The 24084-nt window shown below is 38.0% G+C and overlaps 1 protein-coding gene across 1 annotated transcript in view; it reads right to left on the reverse strand.

The window, feature by feature from the left end:
- The window catches only part of GALNTL6 (polypeptide N-acetylgalactosaminyltransferase like 6), a 1149397-nt gene that overhangs the window by 737153 nt on the left and 388160 nt on the right, over positions 1–24084 (reverse strand). Inside the window, exon 2 of the mRNA XM_060155818.1 lies at positions 20657–20765. Coding sequence (XP_060011801.1) covers positions 20657–20765 — 109 coding nt within the window. The remainder of the gene's footprint in view (positions 1–20656; positions 20766–24084) is intronic.

The following is a 24084-nucleotide window of genomic DNA, read 5'->3' on the forward strand; positions in this document are numbered from 1 at the left end:
CAACACCAAAAAACCAAACATCCCGCTTAAAAAGTGGTCAGAAGACCTGAATAAAATTTTTTCCAAAGACGACATACTGGTGGCCAACAGGTACAGGAAAAGGTGCTTGACATCATTAATCATCAGGGAGATGCAAATAAAACCCACAGACTTATTATCTCACACCTGCCAGGATGGCGATCATCAGAAAGTCTACGAATAGTGAACATTGGCAAGGATGTGGACAAAAGGGAACCCCTGTACACTGTTGGTGGGAATGTAGCTTGGTGCAGCCACTGTGGAAAACAGTATGGAGGTTCCTTAAAAACTAAAAATAGAACTACCATATGATCCAGAAATCCAACTCCTAGGCATATATCCAAAGAACACAAAAACATTAATTTGAAAAGATATATGCATTCCAATGTTCATAGCAGTATTATTGATAATTGCCAAGATATGGAAGCAACCTAAGTGTCCATCAACAGATAAATGGATAAAGATGATGTCTCACACACACACACACACACACACACACACACACACACACACACACACACACACACACACACACACACACACACACACTGGAATACTACCCAGCCATCAAAAAGAATGAAATTTTGCCATTTGCAGCAACATGGATGGACTTGGAGGGCATTATACTAAGTGAAGTCAGTCATTCAGAGAAAGACAAATACTGTATGATATCACTTATATGTGGAATCTAAAAAAATACAACAAACTAGTGAATATAACAAAAAAGAAGCAGACTAACAAATACAGAGAAAAAACTAGTGGTTACCAGTGGGGAGAGGGAAGAGGGAGGGACAAGATAGGGGTAGGGAATTAAGAGGTATAAACTACTGATACTATGTATAAATTAGCTAAAAGGATATATTGTACAGCACAGGGAATACAGCCAGTACTTTATAATAACTGTAAAGGCAGTACAACCTTTAAAAATTGTGAATCACTCATACACCTGAAACATATAATATTCTAAATCAACTTTACCTCAATATTTAAAAAAGAAAAATAATATCAAAAAGTCATCATCCATTACTTTTATACCTGCACTACATGTTTTAAGTTGAAATTCCCATTTTTAGTTCCAGAAAGCCCTGTGCAGGGTTTAGTTGTCCTCTTTGAAAGCTTTACTGATACTGTTGCTGCTGTCTTTCAGCCTGTCTTCCATCCCCTCCTGAATCTTTCACTAGATTTCAACTCTTCTGTTGAGGGTTCCTGTTGTGTTCCTTTCTCTGGCTGTTGGCGCCCTTAGGTGACTATTGCTCCTTTTTCCTCTCGGTTTTGCTGTCTCTTGGAATGCAGGTTCACCTGTTCTATCTTGGTGGCCACACCAGAATTGGTAGGAGGTCATTAAATCAACTTCCCTTATTGAGGAAGCCATGTGAAGGCCTTCTGTTCCTAGAATTGTCCACTTCAGGGGCTCATCCACTCCCAGGAGCAGGTGTAGGAAGGAACCAGTTCACTTTCTCAGAACCCTCCAGCCTGGTACGCAGGCTTTCCCTGGCTCACACAGCATCAATTCCTGTGTCTGTTCACGCCTGGTTGAGTCTTGTGAGGGTTAATTTTAGGTGTCAACATGACTGAGCCCAGCGCCCAGATATTTGGTCAAACATTATTCTGAGTATTTCTGGATGGTGTTTTTTTGAATGAGACTGATACAGTAAGTCCCCGACATATGAACAAGTTCTGTTCCGAGAGTGTGTCCGTAAGTTCAACTTGTTCATAAGTCCAACAAAGTCAGCCTGGGTACCCAACTAACATAATCAGCTATATAGTACTGTACTGTAATAGGTTTATAATACTTTTCACACACATAATACATAAAAAACAAACACAAAAATAAAGAAAACATTTTTAATCTTACCTTGAAAAGTACAGTAGTACCAGCTACATCACCGCTACATTTACGCTTGCTTCCGGACATTCCAGGCTTGAAATAAAGATACTGTACTACTGTACTAAATACAGTAAAGTACAGAAATGCACAACCACTAGTAGAGGATGCATGCACGTGACAATGTACACCAGACACATAAACTAACTTACGAGACTGGACATGCCAACGCACGTTCACATCTTTGAAAGTTCGCAACTTGAAGGTTCGTATGTAGAGGACTTACTGTATTCAAAATGGTGGACTTTGAGTAAAGCAGATTGCCCTCCATGTGTGGTGGGCCTCATCCAATCAGTGGAAGACCCCTATAGAACAAAGGCTGACTGCCCCCAACAGGAAGGACTTCTTCCAGTGGATCACCTTTGGATGTGAACTGACACTCTGTCCTAAGTCTTCAGCCTGCAGTGCTACCCCATCAGATTTTGGACTCACCAGCGCTTCACAATCACATGAGCCACATCCTTAAATCTCTCTCCATGTTGACATACACATACTATTGATTCTGCTCCTCTGGAGAACCCCAAAACAAACCCTGATCACATCATCCTCACCCCAACATCTCTTTATTTCAGGATAAGTACGTGTTATGTAGAATAATCAGAAGACAAAAACTGGCTATAGTGCAGTGTGCTTCAAGTGTCTGCTATGTTTATTGATTCCTTCTCTGAATAGTGACCAGAAGTGATTCATAAGACAGGACGCGCTGTACTTTAGTCCAAGTTCCTAATTTACTGTGGCCATGGGCATTCAACCATGTTTACTGACACACGTGGAATCACTTAACACCAAGCTGTCCTGCAGTGTTTGAGGAAACCTGGCACAGGAGCTGTAAGCCACAGAGAAAACTTAAACTGCCCGGGGACTGCTCTGACCAGTGGCATCCTCACCTGTAGGGCATTCAGGTCTGGAGATACAGTGGGAGAATCAGTCGTTAGCGGAAAGGAGAACGGAGGCAGCAGAAGACAACTAAGACGCAAAAGAAAGCTGCGTGCTCGGCAGAGAGAAGGAGCGCTTCTTACTGCCTGTTCTTTGTGTACCTGCAAAGCTGCTGTGAGGCTGGTAATGCTTCCATGTCACCTGCTGAACTTCCCTTCTCATAATGTCCAGGAAGGATGCTTGTGAGAGTATTTTCTGCTTTTCAGCACCTTCACATTTATTATTATTATTTTTTAATAAATTTATTTATATTTTATTTATTTTTGGCCGCATTGGGTCTTCTTTGCTGCTCGCGGGCTTTCTCTAGCTGCGCCGTGCAGGGGTTACTCTTGGTTGTGGTGCGAAGGCTTCTCATTGCGTTGGCTTCTGTTGTTGCAGAGCACGGGCTCTAGGCATGCGGGCTTCAGTAGTTGTGGCACGTTGGCTCAGTAGTTGTGGCTTGCAGGCTCTAGAGCGCAGGCTCTAGGGCTTAGTTGTGGCGCATGGGCTTAGTTGCTCCACGGCATGTGGGATCTTCCCGGACCAGGGGTCGAACCTGTGTCCCCTGCATTGGCAGGCGGATTCTTAACCACTGCACCACCAGGGAAGTCCCCACATTTATTATTAAATTAAATTTCCATTAGCTGACTGAGGTAATCTGCGTGTCCATCGCTTTCAATATGAAGGAACTCATACATTACTATATTTAAATAAATATTTAAGGCACCTTTAAACAGTGCAAAAACCTTATGGGAAATGTGTATTTCATTAAAAAAAAGTATTGAATTATTGTCAAATATATTTTGTTCATTGTTAAATAAAAATGACTACAAGTCTCTTTAATAAAAAGAAGTAGCACTGCTCTTTTTTGAGTACTTAAAAGTAGCTTTTTCCATACAGTTGTTTATGAACGTGAAAAATTGTTTCACAGACATGTTAGTTTGCTAATACTTTTACAATATTATAATTTCGATTAAAATAAGTTAAATACAGTTTATAATGGTTTATATTGCTGATTAGGAATCTATGCATGCCTGCTAATTTTAGCACAAGCATATGTTGAAAGTGGAAAACGGGAAGAATCATCTAAGCTATATTTATAGCTATTTCCTTATTATAAGACTAATAATACTGGGCTTCCCTGGTGGCACAGTGGTTGAGAGTCCGCCTGCTGATGCTGGGGACACGGGTTCGTGCCCCGGTCCGGGAAGATCCCACATGCTGCGGAGCGGCTGGGCCCGTGAGCCAAGGCCGCTGGGCCTGCGCGTCCGGAGCCTGTGCTCTGCAACGGGAGAGGCCACAGCAGTGAGAGGCCCGCGTACAGCAAAAAAAAAAAAAAAAAAAAAAAAAAAAGATTAATAATATTTAACCATCCCTACTTTATAGGGTTTTTTGTGAGAAACATTGAGGCGATGTGCAAAAAACCCACTGTACTCAAGTTAAGGCACTGTGCATATAGAAAGGATGAAATGAGAAAAGGTCGTATAAAGTAAATAATAATATAGAGTTTGTAGTGAAAAAAATACTAGGTCTGCTTCATAATTATAACTGACTTTCCAAATTTAGATAATACTTTAATGACTTTGTTCTGGTTTTAAAATACTTGCGATACATATGTCAGAGGCTTACAAAGTACCTAATCAAGTTGCATAAAAATATTTCTGTTATTGCAAAACACAAGAACTAAAGATTAAATATCCATCCAATAATTTATTTATAAAACATCTGGTATAATTTCAAAAGTTTTTCCTTAAGGATTCTTGTTCTTCAAAACAAAATAAAAAGTTTTTGGGCACGAGTGGAATCACTACTAATAAATATACTTCAATTAATGGGTACTACTAAATTCCATTAGACAGTTAATCTAGGTCAATGCCTATTAAGTTAATTCATTCATTCTAGTCCAATAATGTATTTGCATGCCTAAGGCTCAGTTGGTCACCAAGGAAATTCAAATCATTATAAAACGCCTGATAATACTAATTCCACTGTGCTCTCCTTGTCACTTCACACCAGTAAACCAAACACTGTATTAAATTAAATCCCTTGACCATCAAATCTTATTTTTCCATTATTTTATGATGTCTAAGTTTTATAAATAATGCAAGTTTCTTTTACATACTTTTGGGCAGAGATAATTTCCTTCAAAATTAAACAACCCTAAGTTTGTTTCCTATGTCTGTGGGTCTATTTCTGTTTCGTAAATGAGTTCATTTGTATCATTGTTTTAGATTCCATATGTAAGCAATATCATATGATATTTGTCTTTGTCTGGCTTACTTCACTTAGTATGATAATCTCTAGGCCCATCCATGTTGCTGCAGATGGCATTATTTCATTCTTTTCTATGGCTGGGTAATATAGAAGACCAATTTATGGTTACCAAAGGGGAAGGGGGGGGATAAATTAGGAGTTTGGGATTAACAGATACACACTACTATATGTAAAATAGATAACCAACAAGGACCTTGTATAGCACAGGGAACTATACTCAATATTTTGTAATAACCTATAAGAGAAAAGAATCTGAATAATTATATATATACATATATAGAGAGAGAAAATTGCTGTACACCTGATACTAACACATTGTAAACTATATTTCAATTAAACACAATCAAACAACGCTAGACTTGAGCTTCTAGTATTCCTGAGGACCACTTATGCCATGTTTCTGTGACTAAGAAGTATCACAAGGCACAGCTGCTTTCATCTGGCACGAAGGCTGTTCAAAAACCACTGCTACTCACTCAAAAAGCATCAAGTCAAACTGGGGTTCGTGGTTCTGAACCAGTGTCTGGAAAGTCCTGCACTGGTCTCCCCAACTGGCATTTTCCGTCCCCAGTGGGTGAGCACATGCATTTCCCCTAGAGCCGTGGTGGCCCAGAACTCAATACTAATAAATTTATGCCAGGTCCTGGATATGAATTTTGGAGGATGTGCAAATAACCACTTGAATCTCTATGCCTTGTGCCTGAAATACAACGCCTTAATGACCACTTGAGATCAAACAAATTAGTGATTTCCCTCAAATCATGGGAAACTCTCAGTTATCACAGCATTAGCATGTTGCAAAAACTCAACTAATGTCATAATGGTGACAGAGTCCTAGGTCATCAAAAATTTATTCTCTACTTTTAGTTCTTGTACTCTTCTTCCTAAAATATATATGCTACATAAGTACATAAACTGTACAACACTAAATGCAAGGATGGCTTTGACTCCTACTAAAAAGTAAAGCCTTAGCAAAAGTAGCGAATGTAACTTCGTGGAGTTTCCAGATTAGAGCCACTATTAGCAGAACTATTACCAATGGCTTTGAAGTGTAAATATTAAGTACAGTGGGCATGAGAGTTTTCTAGTGCGAGCTGCTAGGAATACAGATTTACAACTCCACACTTACTTCAGCGCTGTACAGGAAAAGGTTAAAACTGGCAAGACTAAAATTGGGTACAAGACTTCAGAAACATGAACGGCAGGCATAAAAATCAATTTAACCTTAGTCTACCTGATCCATTTACATTCAAATCCTTTACTTCACTACGTGTTTCTCACCTTTTCCTTATTAGCTCTTATCAAACACCATCTTGGTTCAGCAAAACATTTTCCTACCTTTTCATCATCAGGAGTCATTGTCCACTCATATGCCTCCTTCCAAATAGGGGGCGTTTAAAGGCAGAAAAAAATTGAGAATAACCACAGCTCCCACCATAGGAAAGATGTTTTTGACAAGGGATAAAAACAATACCGAGAGGCAAACAGGTTTGGGGAAGATGCTCACAAAATGTCTGTAATAAGAAATCCTAAAGATAGTGTTACTTGAAGTATAAATAAATATGGACACCCTAGGGAAGTGTTTTGGTGAGACTTTGTGTCAACTGATGAGATTTGAAGGCATGAGAAAAATTATGACTAGGTGATTCAATCTCTAATCACATAGTCATAGGAATCAAGGTTATGTGAACACAGGCAAACCCCAGACATACTGTGGGTTTGGTTCCAGACAACGAAAGTAAAGTGACTATCACAGTAAAGCAAATCACACAAAATATTTGGTTTCCCAGTGCATTTAAAAGTTATGTTTACACTGTACTGCGATCTATTAAGTGTATAATAGCATTATGTCTGAAAAAACAAAGAACAAACTTTAAAACTACTTTACTGCTAAAGAATGCTAACCACCATCTGAGCCTTCAGCGAGTCATAATCTTTTTGCTGGTGGAGGGTCCTGCCTTGATGTTGGATGTTGATGCTGCTGACTGGTCAGGGCAGCTGAAGGCTGGGGTAGCTGTGACAGTTTCTTAAAATAAACAACAATGGAGTCTGCCACATCCATTGACTCTTCCTTTCATGAACGATTTCTCTGCAGCATGACATACTGTTGGATAGCACTTTACCCACAGCAGCACTTTTTCAAAACTGGAGTCCATCCTCTCAAACCCTGCTGCTGCTTTATCCACTAAGTTTATGTCATAGCCTAAATCCTTTGTTGTCATTTCAACAATTTTCATAGCATCTTCACCAGGAGTAGACTCCATCTTGAGAAACCACTTTCATTGCTCATCTACAAGAAGCAACTCCTCATTCATTAGTTTTGTCATGAGATAGCAGCCATGCAGCCACATCTTCAGGCTCCACTTCTAATTCTAGTTCACTTGCTCTTCCTACCACATCTGCAGTCATTTCCTCCACTGAAGTCTTGAACCCCTCAAAGTAATCGACTTCTTCCACATTCCTGTTAATGTTGATATTTTGACCTCTTCCTATGAACCTCAAATGTTCTTAATGGCATCTAGAATGATGAATCCTTTTCAGAAGATTTTCAATTGACTTTGCTAACATCCATCAGAGGAATCATTATCTATGGCATCAATAGCCTTACATAATGTATTTCTTAAATAATAAGGCTTGAAAGTCAAAATTGCTCCTTGATCCATGGGCTGCAGAGTCGATGTTGTGCTAGCATGAAAATAAAGTTGTCCATCTCCGTCATAGCTCTTGGGTGACCAGGTGCCTACTCAAAGCACAATAATATTTGAATCTATTTTTTCTGAGCAGTATGTCTCAACAGTAGGCTTAAAATATTCAGTAAACTATGTTGTAAACAGAAGTGCTGTCATCCAGGCTTTGTCTTTCCACTTATAGAGTACAGACAGAGTAGATTTAGCATAATTAAGGGCCCAAGAGTTTTGGATTCGTAAATGAGCACTGGGTTCCACTTACATCACCAGGTGCATCACCTGCTAATGAGACAGTCAGCCTGTCCTCTGAAGCTCTGAAGCCAGCCGTTGACTTCTCCTCCCTTGCTGTGAAAGTCCTAGATGGCATCTTCTTCCAACAGAAGGCTATCTCATCTACATTGAAAATCTGTCATCTCATTCTTTATCTTAGCTGGATCTCCTGGATAACTTGCTGCAGGTTCTCCAACAGCATTTGCTGCTTTACCTTGAACTTTTATGTCATGGAGATGGCTTCTGTCCTTCAACCTATGAACCAACCTCTATTGCTTCAAACTTTTCTTCTGCAGCTTCCTCGCCTCTCTCAGCCTTCACAGAATTGAAGAGAGTTAGGGCCTTGCTCTCCATTAGGCTTTGACTCAAGGGAATGTTGTGGCTGGTTTGATCATCTACCTAGATCAGTAAGGCTTTCTCCATATGAGCAGTATGGCTGTGTCGCTTTCTTATCATTCATGTGTTCACTGGAGCAGCGCTTTTCATTTCCGTCAGGAACTTCTCCTTTGCATTCACAGCTTGGCTGACTGTTTGGCACAGAGGCTTAGCTTTCAGCCTGTCTTGGATTTTGACATGCTTTCCTCCCTAAGCTTCATCATTTCTAGCTTTTGACTTAAAGAGACATGGGACTCTTCCTTTCACTTGAACACTTAGAGGCCATTGTGGGGTTACTAACTGTCCTAATTTCAGTACTGTTGTGTCTCAGGGAATAGGGAGGCCTGAGGGAGGGAGAAAGATGGGAATGGGTGGCCATGGAACAGTGAGAACACACAACATTTACTGATGAAGTTCCCTATCTTGTATGGGTGCAGTGGTCCACGGTGCCCCACAAACAAATATAACAGGAACATCAGAGGTCACTGATCATAGGTCACCATGACAAACACAATAATAATAAAAATGTTTAAAATATTGTGGGAATTACCAAATGTGACATAGGGACAGGAAATGAGCAAATGTGTTGGACAAATGGTGCCAATAGACTTGCTCAAAGCAGGGTTGCCACAAATGTTCAGTTTCCAAAAAGCATAATATTTGCCAGGTACAATAAAACAAGGTCCGCATGCCTACAGATATCCATATATTGAGTATACACTACAGCTCAGTTTACTTAAATAACTTAATTAACACTTAAAGTAACTCTGTAATAAGCATGACCATTAAACCACATTCTACTAATGAGGAAAAAATGGCTAATTAATCCCACGCACACTTGCCCATGGGAAGTTGATATTTCAACTTCTGCAACATATGGTTAGAGTGAATTATTTTTAAAAGTTAATTTTGTCTTTTTTTTTTTAACACAAACTGAGCGCAGTTTAACAAATCTCCTGAGATATTTCTACACTGCTCTTTTCATATTGTGATACTGAAGGTACTTTTCCCTAGGTAACTGTCACTCACTTCAGTTTTAGCTAAATTCTGTTCTGTTATTAACCACGTAAATGATACATCTCCACAGGATGCTCACCATCTTTTCAGTTCCAGTTTACATTTTCATTACTATACAATGAGTGTCAAAGGAAATATTGCATTAAAAGTTCATTTGAATCTAATGAATAATAATGAATGTGATTTGGGCAATATTCCCAAAGTTGACCACCTTCCAGCAAATCTCATTATGAAATTTACTGATAACACATCATAGATGTATCAATTATATTAAATTATTAACAATAAACATTATTCATTAATGTTTCATTGTTCATTAATTCATTAATGTTCATTGTTTGTAGTAACAAAAAAGATGCCAGATACTCTTTTTAAGAGATGTGAATGATATCGCTTATATGTGGACTCTAAAAAAATGGTACAAAGGAACTTATTTACAAAACAGAAATGGAGTCAAAGATGTAGAGAACAAACTTATGGTTACCAAAGAGGAAAGGGTGGGGGAGGGATAAACTGGGAGATTGGCATTGACATATACACACTACTATGTATAAAATAGATAACTACTAAGGACCTACTGTATAGCACAGGGGAAAAAAAAGGAAGACGTGAGGCATCAATAAAAGACGACCAGGAGCCACGGGTAGTTACAGCAAAACTACCATTTTGTACTTTCTGAAAGCAAAGTAGTTACAGGCTCTCCCAGATGGAGCACATTTGTTTCCCATTCTGTTTTGTGGGCAATCTTGTTCAATTATGTCGAATAAAGACGTTTAAGAGCAAAATGGCTCCCTGATCAGCAATAAAGGGAGCTCTTGTTTGAAGGAACCGAGGAAAGCCTAATGTGAATCATTTTACAGCATGGTACTTTCTTACCTCTCAAATGGCGTTTTAATTCAGACCTTTCAGATGTTTTGTGATGGACATTCAGACTGATTAGTATGACCCCTTAGGAACTCAGATTTTGAGGTTTAAGGGGGCCTGGGATGCAATCTCCAGGAGACAAAAATAGCAGCCATGCTCACAGTATTTTCCTAATGCCGGAGAGTCATTATTTAAAAAGCCTAATTCAAATGATTCAAGCTAATGTGACTTAGAGCCCTTGGGTGAGTGATTCGAATTCAGGGAACAGCAATTTTTTAACTCATTAAATAAATGCATATGTGTACAAATACAGATAGAAGGATGAGTGCTATAAATATTAGGTAGGGCCAAGTGATGGAGAGAGAATGAAAAGGATTCTTTCCCTCTATGATAACATGGTGATTGGCAGTCATATCAAAGCAGGTGATATATTGTCTCATAACCTTAAGGAAGCGGGGGGTGGGCCGTGAAGATACACACAAGTGTTTGGTCCAGGCATCAGGAACAGCAAGTGAAAAGTCCTGGAAGGTATTTATCATCCTCGAGGGAAAACAAACAGGACAACACGGCCAGTGGAGAGACTGCGCATCGACCAGCAGGAGAGAAGGACAGAGTCCTGGGTCAGGGGTGGACCATGCCGTATCTCATACTTATGGAAGCAACTTGGAGTACATTTTGGATACGATGACTGGGCCTTGTATGCTTTGCAGCAGAGGAGTGAAATGATCTGATATATATTTTTAGAAGATTGCTCTGGCTGTAACTTGAAGAGCTGACAGTGGGGCAGGGAGATCAGTGAAGAGGCCACTGAAATAGTTTAGGCAAGAGAGATTAATGGTCAGGATTCGAATAGCCATGGTGTCAATAACCAGGTCACGTCATGGCACTGTGACAACCATGGTGTCATGGCTGGACTGAAAGCCCCTGCAACTATGCTCTCACTATACAACAGCCACTGGAATTCATTTTTCTCCATCTTTTTCTTCCAGACGTTGGAGCAGTATTTGAAATATAGTGACATCTAGAAGTATTTGTCAAATAAGTGAATGAACAAATTATTAAAATGACAAGATAGTAAAAGCCTTGACTAGTCGAACCTGTAAGTACAGCTAAGCAATTGGAAACAGTGAGAAGTTAAATATAATTTCACAGGATTCCTGAGGCATATAGTGGGATGCAGGAATTGATTGTGATTATATGAGGATATAAACTATTTCAAAGAAAGAGAGAGAACACAAAGGTTGAAAACAGCTTTTTTCATGTTGAGTTCACACATACTGAAATCCAGAAAAACAGTGATAAACACAGTGAAACTCTGAGTTAGAATAAAAAGAAGACTGGACAAGAAAAATCTTAAAATTTCAAAACTATAAATAGGTGCTCTCTACAAATACAAATCAGGGGTCTTACTAACGATTTCATAAATCACATGTGCACGTGTGCCCATGCACACACACCCCTGCATCACTCTGGATGGATGACTTCAAAACTATGTCATGAGAATTCAGGAACATCACATATTAATTAAGAAACAACTACCTATACTAATTGCATTTTCTTGTCAACATCCAGCAGAAGTTATTAGGTTCATAGTTCAGGGAAATGCCATAGGCAGGGTTTATCTTTATTTCAGAAATATATGGTATTTAAAAAAATTTGTGTATGGAGCGATGTCAGCTGCATATCTCTTCAGTTGCTATAATGATTATACCCAATGCTTACTGAATAATGGGTCAATATCAATTTACACACCATCTTTCATCATATTATATCAAAAGAATCTGTATTTCAGTTCTTTCCATTCAACTTTTATAAATAATTTGAATGACTGTTCAACAAGCATGCTTATCAATTTTGTGATACAATAAAACTCAAAAGGAGAGCTAAACCGTTAAGAGATAAAATCTAATGTCAATAAATTCTCAAATGATGTGAAACTAACTAAATGAAATATAATGGGATCATATATAAGATATATGATTAGAAAAAATGCCTAAAATATGACTGGGTTCATAGGAAATAATGAGAAACAGCATTCAGAAAATTACTTGGATGAAAGCACAAATGTATCTCATATCAGGATATGACTTTATCTTGAAAATTTGGTTTACCTTTTCTGGGAAGCCTTCCTGAACCTGAAATGGAGTGTTGGATATTATTCATCTATGGGTAAATTGGTTTGGTTAATGCTACTCCCCAAACAAAGATTATGAAATAATAGAAACTCTGCTTTTCAAAAAACATTAGTTAGAATTTTTGTAACAAATTTTTTTAAATCCCTATAATTTACTATAACTCTAAGGGCACAGAGGTACCAGAAAAGAACTCTAAGTTACACCTAAGGTCTGGGAATCTATCCTTCAATTGCTCCTTTTATATATATTTTTTCATGCAAGAACTCTCCATTTTCTCAACCTAAAGCAGTCTACAGGTTCAATGCAATCCCTGTCAAATTACCAAGGGCATTTTTCACAGAATTAGAGCAAAAAATTGTACACTTTGTATGGAAACACAAAAGACCTCGAATAGAGAAAGCAATTTTGAGAAAGAAGAACAGAGCTGGAGGAATCAGGCTCCCTGACTTCAGACTATAACACAAAGCTACAGTAACCAAGACAGTACGGTACTGGCACAAAAACAGAAAGATAGATCAATGGAACAGGATAGAAAGCCCAGAGATAAACCCACAACACCTATGGCCACCTAATCTATGACAAAGGAGGCGAGCATATACAATGGATAAAAGACAGTCTCTTCAATAAGTGGTGCTGGGAAAACTGGACAGCTACATGTTAAAGAATGAAATTAGAACACTCCTTAACGCCATACACAAAAATAAACTCAAAATGGATTAAAGACCTAAATATAATGCTGGATACTATAAAACTCTTTGAGGAAAATACAGGCAGAACACTCTTTGCCATAAATCACAGCAAGATATTTTTGACCCACCACCTAGAGTAATGAAAATAAAAACAAAAATAAACAAATGCGACCTAATGAAACTTCAAAGCTTTTGCACAGCAAAGGAAACCATAAACAAAAGACAACCCTCAGAATGGGAGGAAACATTTGCAAATGAAGCAAATGATAAGGGATTAATCTCCAAAATATATAAACAGCTCATGCAGCTCAATATCAAAAAAACCAAACCACCCAATCAAAAACTGGGCAGAAGACCTAAATAGACATTTCTCCAAAAAGACATACAGGTGGCCAACAAATACATGAAAAGATGCTCAACATCACTAATTATTAGAGAAATGTAAATCAAAAAGTGCAATGAGTTATCACCTCACACCTGTGAGAACAGTCATCATCAAAAATATTTCAAACAATAAATGCTGAAGAGGGTGTGGAGAAAAGGAAACCCTCCTACACTGTTGGTGGGAATGTAAATTGGTACAGCCACTATGGAGAACAGTATGGATGTTCCTTAAAAAACTAAAAACAGAACTACCATAAGACCCAGCAATCCCACTCCTAGGCATATATCCAGAGAAAACCATAATTCAAAAGGATACATGCATCCCAATGTTCACTGCAGCACTATTTACAAGAGCCAGGACATGGAAGCAACCTAAATGTCCATAAACAGAGGAATGGATAAAGAAGATGTGGTACATATATACAATGGAATATTACTCAGCCATAAAAAGGAACAAAGTAGTACCATTTGCAGAGATGTGGATGAACCCAGAGATTGTCATACAGAGTGAAGTAAGTCAGAAAGAGAAAAACAAATATCGTACAATATCACTTATAAGTGGAATCTAGAAAAATGGTACAGGTGAACTTATTTGCAAAGTTCAAATAAGATGAATTTATTTTCAAAGCAGAAATAAAGTCACAGATGTAGAGGACAAACTTATGGTAACCAAGGGGGAAGGGGAGTGGATGAATTGGGAGATTGGGACTGACACATATACACTACTATGTATAAAATAGATAACTAATGAGAACCTACTGTAGAGCACAGGGAACTCTACTCAATGCTCTGTGGTGACCTAAATGGGAAGGAAATCTAAAAAAGAGGGGATATATGTATATGTATGACAGATTCACTTTGCTGTAAAGCAAGAAAGTAACCCAACATTGTAAAGCAACTAAACTCCAATAAAAATTAATTAAAAAAAGAAAAAAACAACTCTCCATTTTTCTCAAAGGTGGAAGCATCTTCACCATTTCCTCATAACTCAACTACCTCCTTTCCCCCATATTCCACCTGCTTATATAAAAACGATTACTTAAAATACCTGATATTTCAAAAATTATCAAATATGCCACAAAGATGTAACTGTCAAAACAAAACATAAACTAACAACATCAATAAAAACACTAACAAAGACATTTGATAAAATGCATCTGGTATAGGATGCTAATACACTTTTATAAAGATGATTGAGATCTCATCAGGAAGTAGTTTCTGGATTTTCGTATTTTTAAGATATTTTCAGTGTTTATTTAGTAGGACAGACATTTGAAAACATAACTAAAACGATATAATTAAAACATAACAAACAAATATGAAACATCAAACCACAGACCAGTGTGATGTACTTAAAGCAGTGCTTGGAAAGAAATTTAGAGTCCTAGATGCTTATTCTACAACAGAAGAAGGCTGAAATTAAGGAAGTATGAATCTACTTTTTTAATTTAGAAAAATATAGTGAAAGTCAAAGAAAAGAATAAATATGAATGTAAATCAATGAGAAAAACACAACAGATAAGATGAACTATGTCAAAAATTGGTTTTTGACATAATAAAATTGACAATTTCCTAGTGTAATAAGTTAAGGAAAAATAACAAAAAAACAAATAAATGGTATTTGAAAGAAAAAGCAACATAAATTTAAGCATGACAGACATTATAAAACTTTAATAAGAGGATGTTATGAATAAATGTGTTAATAAATAGGAACATTTTAACCCAGGAATGAAAAATCTTTGCTCCAAGAGAAGTCCAGTCCAGATAATCTTCACCCACAAGATGATCATTAAGTCTTAGTAAATAAATAATTCTAATATACCACAAGCAATTACAAAGTGTAGAAAGATGAGAGGTATTAGCCGAGTCATTTTATGAAACCATCATTACCTTGTTACCAAAACTTGACAAGGATTCTATGAGAAAGAAAAATTCATGGCCAATATTCACTCATGAGTAAAGATGTGAAATTGCTAAAATAGTAGCAAACTAAATCCAGTAATAAAAAGTCAGATTTAGCCCGTAATTTCAAAGTTTGATTTCTATTAGAAACCAATAGATACAACATACTCAAAAATATAAAGGAGAAAATACATCTTATTTCAATACACGCAAACAAAAAAAATTTTGATTAAAATCAACATTCATTTAGCTGTAAAAAAAGTAAAACTCTCAGAAAGTCATATCCAGAAGGCCTAGTGAACAGTGTACAGTACATTTTCATTAAGTAGATCAAATGCTAACACAAATATCTAATTTGCTATTGTCAGAACCTTAACAAATCAAAAGCAGCCACCAATACCCACTGGACAACATGATACTCGAGTTCCTAGCCAGTGCAGAAACAGAGTAAAAATAATGAAAATTATAAGGTCTAGGATGGGAAAAATTTTAAACATGGTCACTACTTATAGATATTATGAGTATCTACACTAACAATCCAAAATAACTTATGGGTAAATGATTATAATTCATAAAAGAGTTGAGAATGTTTTCTAAATTGGGGTCTATATTTAAAAATGATTAACGTTTCTCTATACCACCTACAAATAGTTCAGAACTTCAATAAGATCAACAACATGCTCAATACCCATATGTTAGTTTTCTAGGAATAACACTGAAAATGTCTGAGAATCAAATTACAAACACACCCCTAAAGACAACAAATAAGCACCAAGAAATATAATGATATACCATGGAATGAATAATTTAATATTGGAAAAAATGTAAATTATTCCCTAATTTATCAACAGACTTAATACAACTCTAAAATTCCAATATTCTGTGTGTATGTGCATGAAGTCTGACAAGTTGAATCTAAAAGTTTAAAGAAAATCCTAATGTTAAGATTGGCAGGGTTTCCCTGGTGGCACAGTGGTTGAGAGTCTGCCTGCCGATTCAGGGGACACGGGTTCGTGCCCCAGTCAGGGAAGATCCCACATGTGGCTGGGCCCGTGAGCCATGGCCGCTGAGCCTGCGCGTCCGGAGCCTGTGCTCCGCAACAGGAGAGGCCACAACAGTGAGAGGCCCGCGTACCGCAAAAAAAAAAAAAAAAAAAAAAAAAAGATTGGCAAAACATTCCCAAGAAGAAAAGCAAAGAAAGCAGAATGAACTTTACCAGATATCAACAATTGTTATAAAGATATAGTACATAGGATATTATTTCATTAGCTCAAAGTTTTTCACTCATGGAACAGAACTGAGAAACCAGAATGAGAACACACAAATATGGAAACTTTTTATAATAGAGTCAACACTGCTGATCGATGTGGGAAAAGATACATTTTCTAATAAATGGTGCTGTTGATTGGATATCTAACTAGGTAAAACCCAAATAAATATTGGGCCCCTACCTCACATGATATAAAAATGAAGATGAGCTGCATTTAAGACCTAAATGTAAAAGGTAAAATTCTCAAGCTTAAAAAGACAATGTAGAACAGCAATTAAGCCTACCCTTTAAAAATTATTTGTAAATTTGACTAAAACAAAATTAAGAACTTCTACTCATTAGGCAATATATAGAGTTTTTAAAAAATATATACAAAATGTGGGATAAGATATTTTCACCATGTACAACTGATGACGGATATTATTCAAAAAAATTAAGAGCACTCTGTGGATCAATAAGAAAAAGAAATCAAAAAACTGGAAATAGAAATGAATAGGACTTTTACCTAAGAGAAGGCACAAATGGCCCACAAGCATAAATAAGAGATCAACTACATTAAAATTAGTAATATGCAAATTTATGTGACAATGAGTGATTATTTCATACTACAAAATTGAGAAAAATGAAAAATCAGACAGTAATATTAAGTGTTGACAGGATGCAGAGCAATGGGAATTCCATCCATTACTGATTGGAGTGAAATCAGCACATCAACTTTGAAAAACAGTTTGTCACGTACCACATAATATAACTGAAATGTGCATTCCTCAGACGTGCAAATTCTACTATTAAATATGTACCCTAAGAAAATATTGTCTCTATCCCAGAACCATGCGCAAAAACACTTAGAGCAGCGTCATACATAACCCAAACCTGGGAACTCTCAGAATGTTTACAAAGTGGAAAACATTGTGGAAAATTAAACAACAGGACATACACCCAGAGAAAACCATAATTCAAAAAGACACATGCACCCCAGTGTTCATTGCAGCACTATTTACAATAGCCAGGTCACAGAAGCAACCTAAATGCCCATCGACAGACGAATGGATAAAGAAGATGTGGTACATATATACAATGGAATATTACTCAGCCATAAAAAGCAACGAAATTGGGTTATTTGTAGAGACGTTCATGGACCTAGTGACTGTCATACAGAGGGAAGTAAGTCAGAAAGAGAAAAACAAATATTGTATGTTAACGTATATTATGTGGAACCTAGAAAAATGGTACAGATGAACTGGTTTGCAAGGCAGAAATAGAGACACAGATGTAGAGAACAAATGTATGGACACCAAGGGGGGAAAGCGGGGGGGGGGGGGGGAGGATGGTGGTGGGGAAAAAAAATAATCTTTTGAAGTCTTATAATTTCCATTTTGGAGTTCACCCATTTCATTAAAAGTTATCTGCTTTACTGGTAAAAATGATTTTATATTTAGTTCGGGTGAAGGGAGGGGATAGAATGGTACAATGAGACCACTGTCATAATACATGTTTTAAAAAACCTAGGAGTTTAAAGATTTGAAAAGTTTATATAAAAAATAAAGAAAATTAAACAACAGTTACAACAAATCAACTAGAAGTGCACACACAAGAATGGATCTCAAAAATAATTTTGAATGAAAGAAGCCATACTATATGATTCAATGTTTAGATAAAGTCCAAACATAGGCAAAATGCAACAATATTTGTTTAGACATAAGAAATTACAGAGAAAAGTAAGAGTGAACACAAATTTCAAGACTTGGAGGAGACAGAATAGTACCAATGACCCTTTTTCTTGGCCTGCTTATTGGGAACAGAGATGTTTATCTTATTTTGACTTTATAACTGCATGTGTGTTTGTGTGTGCGTATTTTATTTAGGTTATATTCTACGGTATTTTTTTAAAATGATGAAGTATAGTCTATTGCACTTTTCATGTATCTTCCAGTGAATCATACATACTAGCATTTAAAAGTATTTTAATTGCACACAAAATCTGTTCTTTAGGAAACTTGTTTTATCACCAATTTTCTTTGTAGGTCAATTTCCCTTGCCCTGAGCTCTGATGAGAAAATTAAAGGTACATTTTTCCAGGAGGCAGAAAGGGTAGTACGTAGCAGAAATAAATGTGAAGTGTTGGATTTTGTGTCCAAAACTCACTGGCACAAGCAAAGGATAGGCACATCAAATCAAGTGAAAGTAACTTAGATGGAAAAATAATTACAGTTATCATTGGTGGAGTTTATAATACGTGCAAATAATTGGCCACTTACTTTATAGTATCTTTAATTCTTATAGCAATTCTGCAAAGTAGAACATCAGACAGACAAACTGACTTGCCACTTACACAGAAAAGCTAGGATATGGACCCAGGTGTGTCTCTCTCCCGTATGTTCTCTTGCCATTACTTCATTTTGCCCAAATATTATCATACGATGTCTGATAGTGGGGTGTAATGGAGCATAAGATGACCTTTCAATCTCTCTCTACAAATTATTGGCTGTTTGACCTTGGATAATATTTCATGAATTCTTAAGAACTCATTTCTTTTTCTTTCCTTTTTTCTTTCTACAAATTGGGGATTATAATACCTATCTATCAAAGTTATTGTGAAATTTAAATAAAATACATATGCAAAGCTCCTAGTACAAAACATCTATTCAATTATTACTATTTGCATTATTATTACTAACTTGTGGTTAGATAATGAGAACATCTCCCCAAACTTTCAGCATCTTGTGGTTAAAAAAAGAAACAGATGGTTGGATGAATACAGGGCTGATCAAGCAAATAGAGAAAAAAGATCAGAGGACTGGAAACGTAAGGATTCTGGTAAGGAGCTTGCCTTTGTCACTGTTCACGGAGTCATGCCAAGGTTGGAGGGATGATGTCATATGGAAGAGGCTGAGCTCTGAGGGACACGGAACATTCTTATGACAAGCAGGGGGGTAGGGGACAGTCTTATTTGGAGGAAAGGAATGAAAGAAGAAAATGGAAGACTCTAATTAAGTCAAGCACACCTGATCCAGAGCTGAGAACAACCAAAGCCCTGAACACTGTCATAACTATCTGAATATCTCACTCCTGTCTTCCTGGGGAGAGAAGTCAGGAGGAAGGCTGGCCAGGAGAACCTCAGCCTGCGGCTACTCGTGATTCTGCTGCTGATTTGACCTGGGATGCACCATTTCCGTGTTGCTAAGATGTCTTTACCAAACCACAGCTTCTCAATTTCTGTGATATCCTCACCATGACAAAAAAACCCAAAAACCAAACCAAAACAAAAAAACAAAAAACCCAACAGAGCTCCTTTGGTTGAATAATAGAATATGGACTTCCTATCATCAGTGAAGGTTATTACATTCACTCGGTTATTACATCTATACCCTTCTGAATCCCTGTTTCCAACAACCTAAGTCCTCCTAGAAGGACATAATTTTTCCTGTTACTTTTCCAAGAAGTAAAATGTTTCCTCTATCCCTAGCCTAAGACTAGAATCTGCTATGCATAGCAGACCTACTGGATCCCACTGAACTGCCTGTTCGTTTGCCCAGGTATGGCCAACTTCAGGTCCCTGGCTCTTCTGATCCACCTGCCAAGTGTCTAGAACTGCGGTCCTCCTTCCATCCTTGGCCCAGCCAGTTAGATACACCCCAGCCTTAAGGAGCGAATCTAGCTCAAGATAACATGTGTTCCAAGTCAAGTCTCATGAATAAATCCAAAATACCCCCAGAAATGATTGAAAGACACTCTGGAACTATAAAGCACAGCAGATTTCTAAAACTCAAATGACCTCTGTTCAGCTCATATTATAAACGGCATTCATTATTTTTTTCTCTCTCTGAAATTTGAAATTGTTTTGGTTCTGCCCAGAGTTGACCTCCAATGTCCCCATGAAACCTACCTTACTGGGTGCAGAAGAAACACTAATGAGAGATCCTGTAAGTGACAAAGCAAAGTAGCACTTTGGGGTACACTGAACTCCATACCTGAGCGCATAGCCTCTTTCTGAATGCTCCCATAGTCATGCCAGTCCTTTCTTCTTAAACCATCTGTCCATGCATAGAATTGCCCATCTCCCAGGCCCAGTGGAAATGTCTGTGGAAAAGGAAAGTATTCAGAGCATAAAAAGGAGGTATTTCCTTTCGCATGGCAGGTAAACACAGCCACGCACATCACAGGCAATCAAAGAACACTCGAATAAGTGGTCTTCCTCAGTCTACTGAAAAGGAAGCTGTTGCTGGTGACCAGATGAACACACATTTTAAAACCTTTCTCCGTTTTAAAAATAAGAGCATGTGTCTCACACAGCACCTACCATTTCCAATTTGATTTCATCCAGAGACGTTAATAATTTAGTGTACCACCTCGTCCGAGCATAAATGCCTAGCTGTTTTCACTTGCCCCAAGTGTAAATATTAGTAGTACTGATTTTGTATCATGGCAATACTTTTGTTTGTGATTTGTACAATTTTACTTGTTTTGATCAAGTATATTTGAATGGCCTGGTGACAACATTAGCAAGCATTTATTGAATGCTCACTGTGTCCCAGGTACTAAGCTGGATACTCTGTGTATAGAAGATCCTTCAGTCTTTATATAGTCTTCAGTTGTAAACCTTCATTTTTCTGCTAATTAATCGAAGGCCCAGAGAAGTAAAATAACTTGAATGAAACCACAGGGGCCAAGTCAGGACTTGGACCAGTTCTATTAAGACCAACACTGTGGTCCTAACAAGTATTAAATACTGCCTACCACCTAGATTTCTGTCAAATTATGGTGTGTGGTTATGCTTATAGTTGAAATTATCACAAAGTCAACAACTGTAGTCACAATATGTTTTATGCTTTAGTAAAATTCAATCTATTCTAATGTCACCTTGAAAATGATTTCTGTGTGCATGCCTGAAGCTACTTCTCTCTTTATGGTGTTTATTTTGGTCATAAACAAAAAATGTTTTGAATGAAATGTATTTTCACAATCTTAACAGTCAAAATAATGTAAAATAAATGTTTTCATATTCACATACCACACATCACATTTCCTTTTATTTGGTTCATTTTTGGAAATAAATAAAACATCAACAGAATAAAGAGAACACTTTTGAAAGTTTCAATTTAAAACAAAAGATGAATAATTTCAGTGAGGAAGTTTTACCCTAAGAGCCTTTCCAAGGCAAATAAAAGGTCTTACTTCTTATTTTAAAACAGTACAACTACTGTGCTTATGAAAACATTATCTACCTTTGATCCATCTTTATAGCTTATAAAGGATCCACTTGTTTTGAAAGAATAAAAATGGACTTAATATTAAAAAAGGTAGTTTAATCAGAAGAAAGATTTTCCAGATCAGGTGACTATTATCTGTATATTTTTTTTAAAAAATTGTTCATAATAGTGGTGAGTTCAGGAAAACAACAGAGGAATAAACAAAGGATGATGGTGAGTTTATATAAAATATTAAGAATAAAAAGGAAAAAATTTTAAAGGAGGATGACAAGAAAGAAAAGATGGAAAAGTTAACAGAAAATATAAAAATAGAAGAAAATGGAATAAAACAATTTGGGGGTTATAATAGCAATACTAAAAAACCTCATGCATTTTTTTCTGATCAATATTGCTTTTCTAATTAGAAATTTTCCCAAATTTAGCTGTGAATGGGAAGTTTTAAATAACCAAATAACTTTAAAATACAAAACCCATGTTTTGTCTCAGCCATGCATTTCCAATGATCAGTGCTGAGCAATCATAGAAATCTTACAGATTTAGATAACACCAATTTATAATAAACATCACCTTCAGATCAAAATAGATCATTTCAAAATAAACTTTGCCATGAAACCTGGAGATGTTCTTGTGTAAACTCTGAATATGCAAAGCTCTCTCTGATTACCTGTTGGTTCACAAGCCAGCCCCCTACTCCACCCAGAAACATGGAGGGCAAGGAGAGAGGGAGAGAGGCAGAGCCTCCGGATGGGCAGGGGGTGGGTTTAATATGCAGGGGACTTACACATGAGGCTTGTCCTGCAAGATAACTTGATCTCTGCACCCATATGCCTGAATCTTAAAAGTTTATAAAGAGACCTTAACAGGGACCCTGTTAAGTCACTATTCAGCCCAGAGAGTCTCAACATCACTTTACTCTCTCAAGTCTGCATCCTTGAAACTGGTTCCCACCTTGGGAATGGGTGGCGGATGTCCCTTCCAAGGACAGGGGAAGGGTGAGGCGCCTCCCATCACTCAGGTCCACCTGGCAGGTGGACCAGCTGCCATGACCTCCTGGTGACCTCCTCCAACACCCCACCCCTTGAGACAGGCTCTTACAATCTCACATGACCTCACTTTTGCAGTGTGCCCTGAGCGGGTCTGCAAGGGGTCTTTTGAGCCTGGAGGTGACTCCAGGCGGCCATCTGACTGCGTTGCAGGCAGAGACCTCTGCAGCAATACAGGTACAGGCAAGAGAAGACACAGTTCAAGATGATTCTCACAACCATAACCATTTGTTTCCACCAAGAGTCCTGGGATTCGAACCACTGGTTTATGGAGTCCTCTAGGCTGGGGTCTGATCACGCAGGACTTTCATTCGTGTCCTCCTGTGACTGGTTAAAGATGACACATCAGCAGACTCATCGGGTGTGAACACACAGCACTGTCTGGACGATCCTTCCTTGTGAGGCAGGGACAAGGTCCAAGCCCATCCTGTCTGGGAGGACAGCCCTCCTCATTAGAGGCACTTCAGTGTTCAGTAAAGACAGCCTTGTTGGCTTCGTTCAAGGCTTGCTAGGTGAATGCAGTCGGGGCTTCTGTGTGAGCTACGATGTCCTGCAGCCGAAGGGCGGTTCCAGTGGGAAACAGAGCGTGCCCTCTGGCTCCTTAGGAACGTGACCTGGTTGTGCATACCACACACACTGGCCAGGGGACGGGCACTATTAGCCGTGAGGAGATAGACTGGGGGCCAAAGATGCCAGACCAGGGCCCCAACTTCTCCCCTCACTCAAGGGTGCACCTTCCATCCCAGGTGTGGTACGTTTCCACTGTCCCATCTGGCAGCAGGACAATGGGGTCCCAGTGGAGACTGAGTGGTTCCCCCTCACCCAGGGGTGTGAGGTAACCCACCCATCCCTGTGGGATATCCCATCGCAAATCCCAGGAGCTGCACCTGTCCCAGGTGTGATGGGGCTTGGTGTTCTCAGCCCACAGCATGCTGATCCCCAGTGTTTCCACCATTTCTGTACCTTTACAGTACTGGGTGCTTTGGCAGGGGTCCCCAGTCTGGAATATGGGGCAACAGGCCCCACTGACTGGTTGCTCAAATGTATCAAAGCCGAAGTGGTAACTTAGTCCCCCTGGCTACGCTGTTTTACTTGTTAGTAATTTAATCTGCTGCTTTAACATCCATTTTTTCCCTTCTATCAATC

Source organism: Lagenorhynchus albirostris, chromosome 7 (assembly GCF_949774975.1).
Source record: "Lagenorhynchus albirostris chromosome 7, mLagAlb1.1, whole genome shotgun sequence".
In the NCBI taxonomy this organism is placed as follows: Eukaryota; Metazoa; Chordata; class Mammalia; order Artiodactyla; family Delphinidae; genus Lagenorhynchus; species Lagenorhynchus albirostris.